The sequence below is a fragment of the Pimephales promelas genome, chromosome 11, assembly GCF_988280905.1.
Source record: "Pimephales promelas chromosome 11, fPimPro1.hap1.1, whole genome shotgun sequence".
NCBI lineage: Eukaryota > Metazoa > Chordata > Actinopteri > Cypriniformes > Leuciscidae > Pimephales > Pimephales promelas.
This window is the reverse complement of record NC_142779.1, coordinates 9435555-9455025: the sequence shown is the minus strand read 5'-3', so window position 1 is coordinate 9455025 and position 19471 is coordinate 9435555. Positions and strand designations below refer to the sequence as shown.

General features: G+C 37.2%; 1 protein-coding gene across 1 annotated transcript; it reads left to right on the top strand.

Moving 5' to 3' along the window:
• Positions 1–4940: 4940 nt before the first annotated feature.
• gabra2a (gamma-aminobutyric acid type A receptor subunit alpha2a) lies at positions 4941–17555 on the top strand. Its single transcript, XM_039672694.2, has 10 exons — positions 4941–5045; positions 5464–5547; positions 6598–6713; positions 8954–9021; positions 11334–11554; positions 12397–12479; positions 12604–12747; positions 12838–12990; positions 14276–14478; positions 15733–17555. The coding sequence occupies exons 2-10, from the start codon at positions 5477–5479 to the stop codon at positions 16027–16029; spliced, it is 1356 nt and encodes a 451-aa protein (XP_039528628.1). The 5' UTR covers positions 4941–5045; positions 5464–5476; the 3' UTR covers positions 16030–17555.
• Positions 17556–19471: the final 1916 nt, after the last annotated feature.

The following is a 19471-nucleotide window of genomic DNA, read 5'->3' as shown; positions in this document are numbered from 1 at the left end:
CTGTACAGAAAACTGATTTTCTTTGTGTTTTTTTTTTTTTTTTTTTTGGGGGGGGGGGGGGGGGGTCTTAAGCATAGTTCTCTTTTTACTCTTTGTACAAAAATGTTAGCAAGCTCAACTGTGATGTGCTATGTGTTTTGAATATTTGTGGTGATATCAATAATAACTGCATGAAGCCTGACACAGTGCCGTCTTTTTTCTTTCAAATGGTTACCAAAAATCCTTTACCTTAAAGGAGTAGTTTAAAAACTTTTGTCTTTCTTTCTTCAGTCGAAAAGAAATGAAGGTTTTTGATGAAAACATTCCAGCATTTTTCTACATATAATGGACTTCAATGGGAACCAAACGGTTCAAGATTCTAAAGACACTTTCAGTACAAACTGCAAACTGTTCAAAGGGATTTAAACGATTCCAGACGGTGAATAAGGGTCTTATCAAGCGAAACAATCGCTCATTAAAAAAAAAACAACTACTAAGTTTGAGTTTTATAAGTTCAATGCTCGCCTTGCTCTGTACTGCAATGCACGTAACACCTTCGTGACTCTCCAGTCCTGTTCGAACTCGTTCATCAAAATGAACAAATCTTTTACCGAGTCAGTTCCATAGACAGTAAAGGTCAATTCGTTCATTTCGTTCATTGAATGAAGCAAATGACTCGGAAAAACATGACTTCAACATTATTTTTCTTAATTTCCATCACTGTTGAGGTCCCCAATTGGTACACAAGCTTATAAATCATACAGAATGAGTTTTTTTTTTTTTTTTTTTTTTTTTTTTGGTGGAAAATCTAAAAATGCAGAAAGTTTTATGTGATAGGTGTCACGATCCACACACAGGAAACAGGGCTTAAATCCAAGAGCAGTTGTTTATTTAAAGGGTAATCCAAAATCGTAAACCAGTCCAAGCAAGGGTCATAATCCAAAGGCAATCCAACATATACAGGAAACCAAAAACAAGCCTCAAAGAAACCAGGACCTCAGAAGTGGCGTGATAATTGAAAGGACTCCATGGCACACACTGAAACAGACAGGGTATATATACACACAGGGAATGACAATGATAATGGTGAATTGGCAGAGTGCAATGATCAGTGATGAGGAACAGCTGAGTGCAATGATAAAACAAGGATCGTGGGAAATGTAGTTCCAGAAGTGAATGACACAGTGGGGAAGGAGGACATCTAGTGGACAACCAAGGGAACACATCCAGACACTGTGACAATAGGTAGGGTTGGTGTAAGGGGATATAATATACAGTATAAAGTGTGGATGTCTTAAATATCTTAAAGAATAACACAAAGTTCATTTGAAGTTTAGAAGCATTAGAGATTATCAATTAATAAATAGGCTAAAATGCAAGTGCATGAAAAAAAAATACACATAGAAAATAAATACAAAATAAATATAAAACATAGCCTACATATGCACACCCCAAATTCATTGCTGTTTTCTTCTTTTACTCGTATTTCACCATTCTGTATTAACACATCAATTTAATCAGTCATCAGACAGATGACACGGTGACTCAGAATCAGATCCAGACCCAGACACAGAACTACATAAACAAGATGTCTCATTTCAAGGAAATAACAAACTCATCACGTCAGCTTCCTGCGTAGACTCACACAGGTCTCACACAATGTGTGATGTATTGCTATGGAGACCGCGCTGACGACATCATTCTGCGAACACATGCAAGGATCAGAGACAGACTTCTGTTCTGAAACTATAGACATGAACTATGAAACACTTAAACACCAATATGGGGTATTTATTTATTTCAAAGTATCTCCGGTAGCTATAAAAGAAAAGTGATTTTTTTCCTCTTTATTTATTTATCTATTTAATGCACGTCTTATAAATGATATATTAAATAACCCCCTCTTTAGAGCAACCTTATCAAGCAAAATAATTATATTTCTGGTTTTAATTGGCCTATATTTCCGCAGAAGCACTTTCTTTCAATGACAGTAGGTGGCAGTATAATATCACATGTAATTTCTTGGGTTTCACCGGTTCACTTCTTCAATCTGCACCTGCAATTTAAAACATTAACACTAGAACTACCGGAATTCTATAAATTAGGTTTTAATTAAAAAGGTTCGGGAGGAGCAGGTGCAGATAATTAACCTAATCAGCACAAGTGGAGATCAATCAGTAATCAACTCAGGACAACATAGCTAAATAACAGTAGAACCCACATTTGTTCCTTGTCAGTTAATCAGCATCACACCTCCACCCCATCTCCTCACTTTTAGTTCCATCTTCCATTTACTCTTACCAACGGGGAATACTCTGGGTTCGGGCAGAAATTCTGAGCTCGGAGCCCTCCACCTGGACACGACAACAAGCATAACCTTAACAATAATGAGATGTGAACTTTATAGAAGTTATTGATGATTTTGTAAGTTATTGCGTTCTAATATGTATTTCAATGCATTGGTAAAATCATATGAAATGCCCAAACTGGCCAAACAGTCATTCTGACGTCACGGGAAATAATAAACTGCGAGAAAACGAAGATTTAGTAACCAATATTTGTTTTAGTGAACAAAAATATCAAGCTGCATAACAGTCCACACTGTGCTGTCTCTCGTGGTTTCATGGTGCTCTGGTATAGGTGGATTTAGTGGGACAGCTTTATCCAGTGTCAGGCTAAGTGCTCTTGTGGCACAGCTGATGATCCAGGATTTTGCACTGTCATCAATAAATAAATAAATGAATAAATAAAAATTAAAAAAAAATTATAGCCTAATTAGTTTGTGTTTTTTCTTGGAATATGTATTATCAGGGCTAAAATTAGCCTATGTATGCATGGCCTAAGAAACTCACAGCCTAAGGTACCTGGAAGTTCAGCAGATGGAATGGCAGCATGCAGAATTGTAAGTGTCCGGCCAGATTTTTTTACACAGGGGAATTATCTCCGAATCAGAGCCTGTCAGATTGAACTTTCAAGAGACTTCACAATTGGAACCTGCTCCTCTGAATCTTAAGTGTGTCAAACTGAAAAAATAAATGCAGCCTATTTCCCTTTTTATGAGTGTGAAATTAAAATTAATTAAAAATAAAGAGATCATTCTGTGTACATGCATGGGCCTTTGTAAAGGTCACCCATCCTACCCAATCCATCTAGATGATAATCTCATTGTCACAGATGGAACAGGAGTCAGACAGGTGGTAAGTGAAATAGTGTTTATTTCCAGGTTGCAGATCCAGACAGAGATATGGTGAGGATGCAAGCAAAAAATATTCAGGATGGAACGCTGAAGGATAACCAGACTCTTTGTTTACAGATGCAAATTGAGAGTCACTGGGAACAGACTGATGACTGGAGACTGAACTGCCATTTGAAGGTAAGCAGGTGATCGATGGATGATACACAGGTAATTAGCGTGATGTAGAGACAAGACCAGAGGGAGTGTGTGAAGAGGAGTTAAATATATAGGGAGGTGAACGAGTGGGAGGAGTGAGTGAAGCTGCGGAATCCTGACACTCATGAAATACAGAAAATTGTTCATGAGCTTCATTTTTATGAAAGACTAATCATTGTGTGGGTAATTCATGTATTTGTCTCAGTAATGAGTGATTTTCTCCAACAAAGTATTTTTTGTTTTGACTTGATGTGTGTGTGTGCACAAACGTTTAAGTAGTATGTTGTACCTATTTGTTTTATCCGGGTCTTGACATATTGATTATCTGCCCCGTCAGTGTTTTTAGCTTTCTGTACATTCTACCCGCAGTGCTCCTCCGACCACAATTCTTAAATGTCAGAAAATGTCAACAAATGTCAGCATTTGTATCTTCGATCCATGACAAAGAAATGTTAAATAAAGGTGTTTGTGTTTAATCAAACATGTAAAAAAAAAAATACATCAGGCCACGATAAAGATATGCATAATAAATATATCACATTAAATTAATACTTTTAATGTTTGTCTCGTGGCAGTTGGCTGCACGTTGGTTTTTATCCTTTTCACAACAAATGGCAATTTGGTTCTACCTAGACCTATCTACATTGCATGTGAACTGCTGTGATAGAAAGTGTTTTTGTGTGTGTGTGTTTTTACAACCAAGAAATGAAGCAATTGATAGTGTTTATGTTGGATTGAACAAAGGCATGAAAGATGAATCTCTAATTCTTGGTCACTACTCGGATTGATGCACATCAGCTTGAACACTTTTTGAGTATCTGTAGGCTACTTTACTTGAGTATTATTTTTTTATGGAAACTTTTTACTTATAAATAACAAATATCATACTTTTTACTCCACTACAATTCTGTCAAGGTCAGTAGAAAGTAACGTCAGTCAGGATGATTTTGGTTGGAAATCATGGAAAGATCATCTGACACTGATGCTGAAAATGTAACTTTGCATCACTTATATTTTAAAATATATTAAAATAGAACATAAGACCTATATAAGATGGGCTATAGAGGAATATGAAGTTTGAGTGTAAGATATTTTGCATAATGTTGGTAACCACACAGTTTTGGTGACTATTGACTTCCTTTTGGGGGACAGAAAAAACACTCACAATAACTTGTTTTATGTTTCACAGAAGAAAGAGAGTAATAGCCTACAGGTGTGGAACTTTTGGTTGTATTCGCATCATATTTATTCAACACAATTGACAGAATAAACGTGATTGATGTGGTCATCCATGTGTCATCCAGTGGACAGAAGTGTGAGCTGTACTCGCTCTAGGACCCGGTGTCCCTTCTTGCGTATTTTGGCCACTTGATGCTCTCCGGGCTTACGCCTATATGGACTCATTCAAGCAGATGTAGCACTCAGAAGAACAACCTTGGATATACAGAGGGATTGTGTGTCTTTGCGACCAGGGGATGCCTCTTGATCATGTTTCTGTAAGGATTCACAGAACAAGGCATATTGCACGTATCTGCACTCTCACAGTGCCAGTCTAGCCTACATGCATTTGCGCGCGCCTTGGGAGTTTCCGTGAATACGGAAGAGGCAGAAGGAGCACGAGATTCTCACTTTTCATATTTCTTTGTCTAAAAGGAGCTGCACTGGTCAAACGAAGGTAATTTGTCAGATTTTTTTTAAAAAATTTTGTTTGGTTTTGTAAAAGATCGATTCGTTTTCTAAAGCTGTGACCATCCAAACTTAGCCAAAGAGAGCGTGTCAGTCCTTATGATCGTTATAATTTATCTATGTTTCATTGTAGAAGCACTGTAATTCTGGCTGTTATTTTAGCAATAGTTTCAGGATGTAAAACTTTTGAAGTCAAGACGATTGCTCCTTGCCTTGGTGTCTGTCTCCAGCTCATTGACATTAGTGCGCGCTCTGGGGACGCGCGTGTACGTTGCCTAGCCTACTTTAAAACGCAAAAAGCTTAACGTTACTCGCGGAAATAAAACGTCACTGGAAGTTTTGTGTTGATTCTTTGTTATATAAATCTTTTTAACTGATGTTTTAGACTGAAATAACTTCTTTGGCAGGAAATACTCAACAATGAATCAGCGTTGGGGTCATTCGAATGGATTTCTAACCAACCTGTTTCTGCTGGTTTTATGGCGTTCATGGTAAGCAAAATAGACTTCAAAGGTGTATCTCAGAGAAGTCGATAAAAAAAACTTAACTAGTATGATTGCCACCGTTTAAAATATAACAAATGTAGCCTATAATTAAAGTTTTGAAATGGATAACATTTTCGGCCATTATTTACTCGCCCTTTTGTTATTCCAACCCTGTAAGTTTTTCTTTCTCTGTGGAACATAAAATAATGTATTTTGAGAAACGTCCCGTTGTTTTTCGTCCATGCAATGGTCAAGTGTCACCAAAACGCAAAACTGTTTGGTTACCAAAATGTATTTCTTCTGTTGAACATAAAGGAAGACATTTTTGAGAAATGTTAGTAACCAAATAACTTTGGAGACCATTGACTTCCATTGTATGGATAAAAAATAAAACACTTCTTTCTCGTGACATTTCACAAAATATATTTTATGTTCCACAGAAGAAAGAAAGCCGCACACCAAGTTTCACCCAAAGAGTCACACACATAATTATTGGGTGAAAGTAACATACACAATTTAATTATAATTGAAAGGAATGTTCCTGATTAAATTTAAGTTAATTTCAGTGGACAACATGGTGATTACCACAGATAGTAATTTCGATAAAATGTTTAAGCTATAATCATCAAGGCAACTTGGAATAAAAGTAAATCCATCTATTTATTAAATTTTCGAACCATTTGAGTAATCAAGACTGTTAGTAATATAGGCTACATTAAAATACACATAATTTATTATACATAACATACTGTAATACTAGTGTGACACAATCACTCACTAACTTGTTATTAGCAATTAGCTACTTATATTCATTTGTATGTAAATATGCACAAACCTACAGGGAATGGGGATATGTAAACTGGCCATTCAGAGACAAGAGACACGTTTCCTAAAAGTCTCATGTGTTTTGGTACAGCTGCCATGTTTGTGTTTTTGCCATATGGTGATCATCATCTCATAACTTCATTGGAAAAGAGCAAAGCTTTCTCTGTGTGCAACTCTGTGCAAGTATGTTTATGTAACAGACTTTTGTGATGTCAAATGTTTCTTGTGTAGTTCTGAGGCAGAAGTATCTGGCTCAGATGCCTTTAAAAACAACATAACCCTCTTCACGCGGATATTGGACCGGTTACTCGATGGCTACGACAACAGACTGAGACCTGGTCTGGGAGGTGAGAAAGTGTGTGATGATTGATTAGAGAATTAGATGAATGGAATTAGAGCTGTCTCAAATGAGGTTTTTCAATAAGCCTGTGCAAAGTTGTTGTTTTTACAATTACATGTACTTGATGTACTAATAAGCAAATGACAGTGATTGTTTTTTCTATTTAGGAATTTTATAAAAACTCTTGTTTTACTTATAACAGTCCAATGGATTTAGCACAACAGTGGGAAAAATTAAGTTGGTTCAGTAAAATGTAAAATAATGTGTTAAGAAACATGATTCAGTGATTCAATGTTTATGACCTGATTTTACCACTGTTAAACTAATTACACTCACCTAAAAGATTATTAGGAACACCATACTAATACTGTGTTTGACCCCCTTTCGCCTTCAGAACTGCCTTAATTCTACGTGGAATTGATTCAACAAGGTGCTGGAAGCATTCTTTAGAAATGTTGGCCCATATTGATTGGATTGCATCTTGAAGTTGATGGAGATTTGTAGGATGCACAGCCAGGGCACGAAGCTCTCGTTCCTCCTTATCCCGAAGATGCTCTGTTGGGTTGAGATCTTGTGACGGTGGGGGCCATTTTAGTACAGTGAGCTCATTGTCATGTTCAAGAAACCAATTTGAAATGATTCAAGCTTTGTGACATGGTGCATTATCCTGCTGGAAGTAGCCATCAGAGGATGGGTACATGGTGGCCATAAAGGAATGGACATGGTCAGAAAAAATGCTCAGGAACTGTGCGTGTTGTGGCTTCACAAATGCTTTGCTCCATACTTCGGTTGTAACGAGTGGTTGTTTCTCTTCTATTAGCTTGAATCAGTCGGCACATTCACCTCTGACCTCTAGCATCAACAAGGCATTTTCGCCCACAGGACTGCCGCATACTGGATGTTTTTCTCTTTTCACACCATTCTTTGTAAACCCTAGAAATGGTTGTGTGTGAAAATCCCAGTAACTGAGCAGATCGGCTTGTCTGGCACCAACAACCATGCCACGCTCAAAATTGCTTAAATCAATTTTCTTTCCCATTCTGACATTTAGTTTGGAGTTCAGGAGATAGTCTTGACCAGGACCACACCCCTAAATGCATTGAAGCAACTGCCATGTGATTGGTTGATTAGATAATTGCATTAATGAGAAATTGAACAGGTGTTCCTAATAATCCTTTGTTTAACGAGGTGTTGATGACCTGAGAATACTCACTGAAGGAGAGGAAAACCAACCCGATCTCATGACCAAGTCGTACGAATTCGACGAATGATTAAAAAGTGGCTAATTCGTAACAATTCATACGACCTCACTCGTACGAATTAATACGATTTTGCTAAATCGTACATATTTTACGAATTGGCCAATTCGTATGAATTCGTACGAATGACCTACCCCTTACCCCGCCCCTAAACTTAACCATCACGTGGGTTTAGACAAATCGTACGAATTAGTACGAGTGAGGTCGTATGAATTAGTACGAATTAGACACTTTTTAATCATGCGTCGAATTCGTACGAATTGGTCGTGAGATAGTGTTGGGAAAACAAACCCATCAATCTCAGCTCCACTCAACAAACCCTGTTTGTGTATTCTGTCAGTTTTAATATTTATGTGACCCTTACCATTGTTTGTACACTCTGAGCTTGGCAACATGAAAGACACCTTGGATCAAGCAATACCCACCATGAGGCAAATAGATTTCTTGTGAGTGTTTTCTTTTTAGATTCACAGAGACTAGCACACACATACACATACACTGGAGTCAGTGGACATGCAGTCGAGCTAAGAGCCAGGATGAAGTGTTGCGGTTCCTCTAATGATACGTCAAAGTAGTAGTTAGCTGAAATGAAACGTTGTACATCTTTTTCACCTCCATATCATTTGAGCACTGAATTAATTTCCTTCATCTGTTGAACTCAAATGAGATCTTAGGCAGAATATCTGATTTTCTGTTTTTCAACCATTAAAGTGAATGCCGATTTATCAAGCTTAAAAAAAAAAACACCCTCATGAAAGTATTCCACATGACTCATCGGCTAAAGCCAAACAACATATCTATATGAAGAGCAGGCTGAAATTTAAGTTGTTGCATGTTCACTGATAATCTTCATACAAAACTATTATGGTTTTAGTGAACTTTGAATATAACACATAAGACAAGCCTATAGAAGACCATAAAAAATGTTGGTAAATTGAGTTCCTGGTTGATAATATAATTTGAACTTTCTTTTTGCTGTGTGATGTAGATCGAGTGACAGAGGTGAAGACTGATATCTATGTGACCAGTTTTGGGCCAGTGTCAGATACAGACATGGTAAGACATTCCTCTTCACACAAAAGATGATTTTTTTTCCCTTTTGTATAGTGTGAATCAAATATTTGAAAAAAAATTTTTTTGTTATTGTCCTGTTGGTTATAATTGTTTATCTGTTCTTACCCCACACTTTGTTTTCTATCTGTTGTCTATTCATAGCATTTGGTGCCTGCTGCTGGCTAAAAGCTTTTCTCAGTACTCCTCTTTTTCACCACTTCACACTATCTGCTCTCAAATATTTAGAATAGAGAAAAAAAGGTCAGATGGAAGAAAAAGGGTTTTCATTCATTCATTATTTATTTAGTGTCTTTTACTGTCCAGCTGAATGTTTTCTAAACCCCATTGAATGCTCTCACTATCCTTTTGTAGGGAAATCTCTGTTCGTAGAGACCATATTATGTCAGGGCGATCACACTAGGTATTTCTGTCATGTTTTTTTGGGTGCTCTTGGGAAATCATGATTTACCAGAGTACATTGCTTGAATCGCATGTCTCCCCGATTCTCCAGTCATCACTGTAGTACAGCTATTTAATATCTTATTGAGTAATGTCAGATTCTAGAGAGATTTGCATAATTAAGTAAATAATATGAAACAACACTGCACTATGTAATTTTTCTATGTAATGGCCTAATGCTACCATTCAAAAGTTTGTGATCGGTATATGATTTGAAAAAAAAAAGTTTTTGAAAGAAATCTTAAAATTTTACCAATTTTTTTCCTTTTACTTACTCGTGCCCGTAGCAAGACACCTGTCAAGTTTGAAATCCGACGGACTAATGTTTCGACAGATATGCGATTAATAGACAGACTGACATTAGACACACAGACAGAAAACTTTCTGAATATCTTAACAAATTATCAGACCTTAGTTTTAGAGTTCCACAATTCCATACATTATAATGCCTTAAAATAAACATATACTATAGAGGAACATAAAAGCAGGTTATTTTTTATTAGTCTTATACTGTGCCACTCCCTTCAGGCCATGTGGGTATGATATGACAGAATGGAAAGTGACAAGACTTGTCTGTTTGCTTGAGGAGTTCTGTGGGACTCCTGCATAATGGTGGGTAATGTTGCAAGACGTTAGCAAGAATTTCAGGCAAGCTTACCTCAAACTTTGCCTGAGATAAAGGTTTTAGATTTTATAACAGTACTGGAATTAACTTAGTATGGTTTAACTAACCATAAAAGGTTTGTTCCTACTGAAATCTGATGGAAGAGCGAAAGGAAACGAAGCATCACAGATGGGTTCTGTGTGTGTTGCAGAGCTCCAGCGCTCCAGTGACAGCATGTACTGTCATATAATGTTATCTCTCCTGTATGAGTGTGGGAGTGCATAAGTATTTTCTTTTACGTACATAACATTGTGTTTTTCTGTCTCTGTGCTGCCATGGAAACTGGATGCCCGCCTTCACCCTGGGGGTCGATGCATGGCAGCATTGTGCCTGAGAGATTAGGATATAATGCAGTGATGTGAAGCTCTTCTGACACTTTGCCACTTAGTAGTACTATGGAGAGGAAGATAAAACACACACATTACACAGACAATGATCACATTGAGAGAACTGAAAAGTCACTGGCCCTTGCTGAGGAAGTCCATATCAGTCTTAACTTTATACTTTTTTAGATGTATTTAAAAGATTTACAGTGACATCAAAAGACTGAGACTACATTTTGAAATAGTTCTGCATGGCTGCATTTACTGCATTGGTCAAAATACTGTACAAAATTATTACAATTTAAAATAATCCTCCTTAAAGTACTGCTCACCGTGCTCTGTTATGGTGCGAGGGCCCTTTTTAATTATAAAACAGCTTTCTGTTTAATCATGTTTCGAACTGTAATTGAACTGAATTCCAGCATCTTCAGTGTCACATGATCCTTCTGAAATATTTTTAATATGTGCTCATTAAAACATTTCTTATTATTATCAATGTTTATAACAGTTTACTTAATATTTCTGACTTTTCTGAATTATTTGATAAATGGAAAGTTCAACAGCAGTTATTTTGAAATTGAAATAATTTTGTAAGATTATTAATGTCTTTACTGTAAATTTGGATTAATTACATGCGTCCTTGATGCATAAAACTATTTAAAAAATCTATTCAGCTTATAGCATATTTTATAATAAAACATATTATTGAACTGAGAAAAAACTAAAAACTAAAACAAGCATTTGACAAGTGGATTTAGACTTTGAATCAAAACACATTTTCTGTGTCAGGTATTACCTGATGCATATCAGCATTGACGAATGTCTGATCTGCAAAAGCCTCTCTCTCAAAAGTCGCTCTCTGTTCTCAGGAATACACAGTGGATGTGTTTTTCCGTCAGCGCTGGACAGACGAGCGGCTAAAGTTTCACGGGCCGATGAACATCCTGCGTCTCAACAACCTGATGGCCAGTAAAATCTGGACCCCAGACACTTTCTTTCACAACGGCAAGAAATCTGTGGCTCACAACATGACCATGCCTAATAAACTGCTGCGCATCATGGAGAACGGCACTCTACTGTACACCATGAGGTGCCCATAGATTACTACTTGTAATTTAGTTATCAATCAATAATAATTACTTGATATGCTGTTTAATTCATCAAGTCATTTACAATTAATTGCATTTATGTATATTCGCTAAAGAAAACCGCCAAATCAAGATAACTGAAATAGATTATTTTGGTATATAAATAAGTAATTGAATAGACATTACATTAAATGCATGCCATTAAAATGCATATCATTAAAACACATCTCAAGACCAAAAATCAGCTTTTGTTTGGGGTCAATAAGTTTTTTTGTTTTTTTTTAATGTTTTTGAAAGTAGCCTCTTATGCTTGCCGTGAATTTTTTTGATCAGAAATACAACAAATCAGTAATATTGTGAAATATTATTATAATTTAAAATGTTTTCTTTTGTAATATAATTTAAAATGTAATTCATCGCTGTGATGCAAAGCTGAATTTGCAACAGTTGTCACACGATCCAATCAGTATCTGCTTAATATTTTGGAGGACATTTTTTTGAGGATTCTTATATGAATAGAAAGTTCAAAAGAACAACATTTGTTTGAAATAGAAATATTTTTGTCATTACTGACACCTTGGCTTTGATGTGTCCTTGCTGAATGTACTGTAAGTGTTCATTTCTTGCAAATAATAAAACAATAAGAAAAATCTTACTTACTGACTTCAAACTTTTGAATGGTAGTGTTCATTTTACAGTATTTCAAGCTTGAATTGCTCTAATGCTGGGAAAATTCATTTTTATACAATTTACGATTTTGATATACTAATTTAATGTATTTAATTGACAACCCTATTAACACCACATGACTTTGAGGGGTGACTGTTGTATAATGTGTGTGCAGGTTGACAGTGCAAGCCGAATGCCCAATGCATCTTGAGGACTTTCCAATGGATTTCCATTCCTGTCCCCTGAAATTTGGCAGCTGTGAGTGACATTGTTAAACCTTCATTTCATTCCCAGTGGTGCTTAATATATGTCTCTGTGCTTTGGGTTTTAGTTTAATATATATATATATATATATATATACATATATTTCTCCTGTGCTTAGATGCTTACACTTTGACAGAGGTGACGTATGTTTGGACACGCAATGCCACCTTATCGGTGGAAGTAGCTCCGGATGGATCTAGACTTAACCAGTATGACCTAATGGGACAGACTGTTGCAAAGGAAACCATCAAGTCCAGTACTGGTAAGATGTTCACAAGCAGACACAAAAACATCTGGATTCATCTAGTCACTTCCCATCTCTTACAATATGTTTCTCTTCTACCGTATATAGGTGAATATACAGTGATGACTGCACATTTCCATCTAAAGAGGAAGATTGGATACTTTGTGATCCAGACATATCTGCCTTGCATAATGACCGTCATCCTATCCCAAGTCTCTTTTTGGCTCAACCGAGAGTCCGTCCCTGCACGCACAGTTTTTGGTGGGTGAGCAGTTGTTGTGTGCATTAAATTGTAATGAGAACATAATGTTGAATTTAGCAAGCTGATTTTGTTTTTCCAATTAAATTATTGATGCAGTCATGGGTAGAGAAGGTGTTGTGCGTGTAATTCTTTTTATTTGCTCTCTTGCAGTTTCTGAACATAATCTGAACTCTAGGGATGAAGCAGATGGAGATAGGAATAAAATTGTGTTTTTGAATGTATTCAGTGGGAGGAAGCCATAGCATGCGAAATACACATTTAAATTAAACACACAGGGGTGAATAGATGCTGGAATAGACGCTTTCTACATATGCTTGGTTTTTTTCGTGCTCAATTCACTAAAGGAATTATCGAAATTAGGTAAACACTCATGAATTGCTGAATTCACAATTTTAACACCACAATTCTATATCTTGGATTTGCTCGGTTGTGAGGGGATGTAGCAAATTACTGCAATATGATACAATTTACTGGGACTGTTCAGCATCACTCAACTAATGGGATCCAGACAGGCACCTAAAGTGGCTTTTTTGAAATGCTGGTTATATTATCTTTTCCATCATTTCATCATCATTTCATTAATCAACGCTGCTATGATCATTAAAAAAAGCCATCCCTCTTGAGTTTGTTGCATTAAATTGTGAATAAGGTGCAATTGATTTTTTTAAGAAAGCCAAAAAATGATAAATTGATAAAGCTATGCTGAAAATTTAATTATGCAGCGCGATGCCAGTGCAGACAGCACACAGTTCAACTGGATTTAGTTATTTGAAAGCATGGCAAAATAAAAGCATGACGGTTTAACGCTTGAAAATGGAGAAATTGTTTTACATATAAAATATAGATATATAAATATATTAAAAAAAATGTATATTCATATTGAATGGGTCAAAAAGAGTAGGAATGTGGATAGAGAGAGTACACAATTGTTTTTCCCCAAATCCTTCTGCCATAACAGGATGATTCGCACTCTTCAGAGTAAAAAGTATTTCATACCCAGAGGCTGCAAAAAATAATTACGATTGCTCACAAAAAAAAAAAAACAGAAGACCATCTATATAAAATGAGGACAGGAGGTCCACTCGGGGCAAATAACTGACTGCTGAAATGAACAAAATTTCATTAGCCCAGGGCATTTGTGATTACATGTGTACATCTGTGCGGTCTCTTCCACTAATGAGCGAACGGCATAAAGGCTGGCAATTATCTGCAGAGAGGCATGCCGTGCTAATGCGGTATCTTAATAAACAGCAATCCCTGAGCCCTGTTGTTCTTCTGTTCCAGGTGTGACTACAGTGCTAACGATGACCACTCTGAGCATCAGCGCTCGAAACTCTTTACCAAAGGTGGCCTACGCCACAGCCATGGACTGGTTTATTGCTGTGTGCTACGCGTTTGTTTTCTCAGCTCTCATCGAGTTCGCCACTGTAAACTACTTCACCAAGCGCGGCTGGGCCTGGGATGGAAAGAGCATTGTCAGTGATAAGGTAACTATGACAACACAGACCTTGCTTTGATTTTGGAGTGGAGCGTATCTGGTGGCTTTGATTATTGTCATTGGGGAGGGTTATACAGATGAGGGAAATCAATACTGTTAATTCAGTACCGTTAATATCATCATTTTTTCCTAATTGAACATTGTCTGAAATTACGTCTCTTTTTTTATATATTAACGACTCCGACTCTTTCCCCGCCTGCGTTTTCTTTTAAAAAAAATGTTGCCAGCCACCACAAGCATTTTTAATAATTTTCACAAAAATTGTATGGCCCTCAGAACATGAAATTTATCAAAAGAAAGAATCAAACCTCTACTTTTAATTTACAACATAAAAATAATTTTGTTTTGTTTTTAGCAACACTTGAATGTGGGTAAGTTTCATTTAAAAAGCAATATAGTTTATAGTTATAGTTTATTTAGCTAGTTTACCCATGCATATGATTACATAACATGGAGAGATTAAGTATCTTGGGGTTTTGTTCACGAGTTAGGGAAGGATGGAACGGGAGATTGACAGACGGATCGGTGCAGCTTCAGCAGTAATGCGGTCGATGTACCGGTCTGTTGTGGTGAAGATGGAGCCGAGACGCAAGGCGAAGCTCTCGATTTACCTGTCAATCTACGTTCCTACTATGGTCACCTATGGTCATGAGCTTTGGGTCATGACCAAAAGGACAAGATCCCGCATACAGGCGGCCGAAATGAGCTTTCTCCGCAGGGTTGCAGGGCGATCCCTTAGAGATAGGGTGGGAAGCTCGGGCACACAGCTCAGGGTAGAGCCGCTGCTCCTCCATATCGAGAGGGGTCAGCTGTTCCAGATGGCTCCTGGATGCCTTCCAGGCACGTCCCACTGGGAGGAGACCCTGGGGAAGACCCAGAACATGCTGAAGGGAATTTGTCTCTCGGCTGGCCTGGGAACAACTCAGTGTCCCCCCCAGAAGAGCTAGAGAAAGTGTCTAGGGAGAGGAAGTCTGGGCATCTCTGCTTAGACTGCTGCCCCCGCTACCCGGCCCGGATAGCGGAAGAAGATGGATTGATGGATGGATGATTACATATGATATCACTTGTTTCTGCGTCTTCTTTGGATTTGTTTTGATCAGGACATTCAGTACTCTTTCAGAAGATGTGTAGTAGCCCTCTAAAATCTGTCAATGGCAGGGAAAGAGTTAATATAACATTTAGTTTGATATCATTGATTGAATATATGTATAACAATGTGTTAACTAATTTCTTCTGACTTCAGAAAAAGGAGGTGTCTGTTATGAAAAAGAATAACGCATATGCAGTCGCTGTGGCAAACTACGCGCCCCATATTACGAAGGACTCGGCTCTGCCCACCGTCTCTAAGAGCGCCACAGCGGAGCCCAGTAAAGCTCAACCGGTGGCTAAAGAAGCAAAGAAGACCTTCAACAGTGTCAGCAAGATTGACCGTATGTCCCGCATCATCTTTCCGGTGCTTTTTGGCAGCTTTAACTTGGTTTACTGGGCCACATACCTCAACAGAGAACCTGTTATTAAGAACATGGTGCCCTCCCTGTGATCCATTAGCTATCCTTCACAATATGCTACATACATACAAATTATCCTAAATTAACCATATTCTATCTATCTATCTATCTATCTATCTATCTATCTATCTATCTATCTATCTATCTATCTATCTATCTATCTATCTATCTATCTATCTATCTATCTATCTATCTATCTATCTATCTATCTATCTATCGGATCTATCGATCTATCGATCTATCGATCTATCTACTGTACCTACCTACTGCCAGGACAATTTTAAGAGAGCATCTTAGCATGGGACCGATTCACAGCTTTATTTTTATATGTTGTTGTGTGATTTTCTGAGAATTTAACTGATTGTTTTTCCTTGCCATTTTATGCAGTGTTTACAGGCATTTTCATACAGACCTCATATATGTTTTCTAAAAAAAAATTAACTGTATTTGTGTATTATATATTTATAATATGTCAATATTTGTCTGTCAGTATTTTGGCTAAATTGTGAATTAAGCTCACAGGTATCGTGCATCAAAAACATGGTGTTTAAAATGAAAGCCTGTACAAAATATGATTGCTGTGTTGTTTTGTTAGAGCTGCACTACAGTATCTGTGAAACAGATCACTGCACTTTTATATTGACTGATGTAGCATTTCAAGTCAATTAGATATGGCACTTTTGTTTGCATCAATGTAGATCGCATATTGTCTTTTTCCACACAACACACCTGTGCATCTAGTTCTCAGCCATGTGCAATTTATCATCAGTGAAAGCACACACCCACACATGGGTTTAAAGCTAAATTATTCAATGATTTTGTCTGAAGCACCTTAACGCACTTGTGGACATTTCGATTCGTGAGCTCAGTCTTAAGTGGAACTAGCACAGCTTTTCAGTCATTTCTGTTTCTTTTGTACACATTTTTGTGGAAAATGCTGTGGGAATTGGTCCAAATAGTTTGGGCTAATTTGCTTGTTAGGTTATAATGAGAGCAATATGTTGTTCTCACTGTATACGTAACTCAAATTATGGCCACTCTCTGATACTCACATTAGTCTAATGTTGCAGCAGTGATGACATGATGTTGTTAATATGGTATTGCCAGTACACGTTGATTGTTGCTTCTGGATTACCACAGATAAAGGTTGTAATGGGCTTCTTGGTATGATATACACCTAATGATGCTGTGAAAATAGCAATCAAAATGTACTGTTCACTCAATATATCATGTGTCAAACAGTTTAGAGTTTTCATTACCAACATCAACAATCCTGACAAGTATAAATGCTTGAACTAAGTACTGTGGGTTTACTTTTAACAGTTTTCTTAATTTCCCATACTGTTCTCAGTTTTCTGCCTGGCCAAAGACAGCTCTCCTGTTGACTGAAATAAAGTGTTGTCATTGTCATAGGTAACATGGCTCAGTTACTCTCCTTTTGTGTGGGTGGTCTTTTGCACTGTGCCACTCAAAAATGTCCTCTTTTTCTGAAGAAAAACATCAGTGTCACTGAGGTCCTTTTATTAATATTTTGAATAAAATTGTAATTTTATATTTTCTTATTTCTCCAGTAGCACCTTATTGCAGTACACAAGATTCAGGGGGCGGAGTTGGATCCAAATATAAGGGGTGGAGATGGGTTGGATTAGGGTTGGGGTTAGGGATCAGGGGTCGGAGATGGGTAGGTTTAGGTATAGAGAGCCTAAGTCCTGCCCCTCCGCTTCCGGCGTATGGGACCATATTTCGCTTCCGGCTTTATTTCTATATTTCTATAGTTCACGCAAAAATTTAATTTCACCTATTCATTAATCACCCTCATGGCGTTTCAAACCCGTAAGACCTTCGTTCACCTTCGGAACACAAATATATTTTTGATAAAATCCGAGAGCTTTCTGACCCCTCCATAGACAGCAACGCAACAACCACTTTCAAGGTCCAGGAAGGTAGTAAAGACATCGCAAAAATAGTCCATGTGACTAGTGGTTCAAACTTGATTGTACAAAGTGAATAGAATACCTTTTGTGTGCAAAAACAAAACAAACATAGCAATTTCTTCAGTTCCACTTTGTAGAATAAAGGTTAATTGCACTCACTGTATTTAGCCATAGCCATTGAAGATTAAATTATTGTTGTGCAAGAAAAAATATACTGGCACTGTTACACATCTTGGATTAGCTACCCTGATTGAGGAATTCTAAGAAGATTGATGTCTAACTTTTATAAAATTAAATGAGGAGAAGGGTAGTGAATGGTCACTAAAGACCCGAGGTATGCGTTTAAGGGTTAAACTGAATTAAAGATTTGGGAAAAAAATGTGTTTTTGTCATTTTAATTAGATTTTTATATACATCCCTATGCAGTTTTTATTCATTTGTATTTCAGTTTTAGTTAGTGCATCAAGTTAAACTAAATAAAAAATGTGAAATGCTGCCTTGGCAAATGAAATAAAACACGTTTTTAACATTTTATTTTGATTCAGTGAACATTTAAAACAAATGTAACAAAAATAGTTTTTATGCTTTTGTTTTAGTTAACTAACCACAGTCTCATTCAGTGGAATGGCATTTGCGAGCTGACGTGGCACAAGTCAATACACATTGATAAGTTCCCTGTTCCAGCTGCTTCTTTTATCGCCCTGCTTTTAAAAGTCTGCATTTCTTGTCAAATCCACTAGCCTCCAATCCATATTGTCTTCCTGCTTTTCATTCCCTTTTCAATCCGTCGCTCTATTCTGTCTGAGAGCTTTTTATATAGCTGACTCCGCTTTGACTAAACAGCAGAATTTGAGATTAGTAGCGTTGAATAGAGAACCGGCAGCCATGTGTGCATTTATCTAAGATCTTCCTTTAATAGCATAACAGCAGCGCTCCCAGCTCATCTCTTTTGGTTATGGAAGCAGTATCTGCCTGTATGAGATACAGCTATCGATGCACATACAGCTAAACAGAGAAAAAGAGTTCTCCATCAAAATTAACCTCCCCTCACTCCTTTGCACCATATGAAAAGCATATCTTTGGGTACAAACAAGCATCTGTCAGAACAGATGTGTCCACTTGTGCGTACAATCATTACGCACACAGACTTGACCCCAAGGGGGGGGGAGGGGGAGTGGGGAGTGGGGAATAGTATCCACAGAAGTGTGTGTTTGAAATGTGATTGCTTGTGGCTGAAGCCATTTATTGCCAAACACTGCTTAGCATTTGCAATGGATGCTTCAGCTAACAATGCGCATTGTGATTAGAAAAAGATGATAAGAGAACAAAACTAAATCATTCATACTAATATGGTGTTTACTTCACCTCTGGAACCTGGAATTGGAACCTCTGGATTTTGTGTCGAGAATGATTGAACATGATGTGTATGTAAAGCTGCAGCTCCAAATTGTAATTGTTTAATGAGAATGTATTTCATTGTTTCCTAATTCCAGACTGACAATGTCTCGACACTTTCCTTTCAAGAACTGATTTGTTGTCT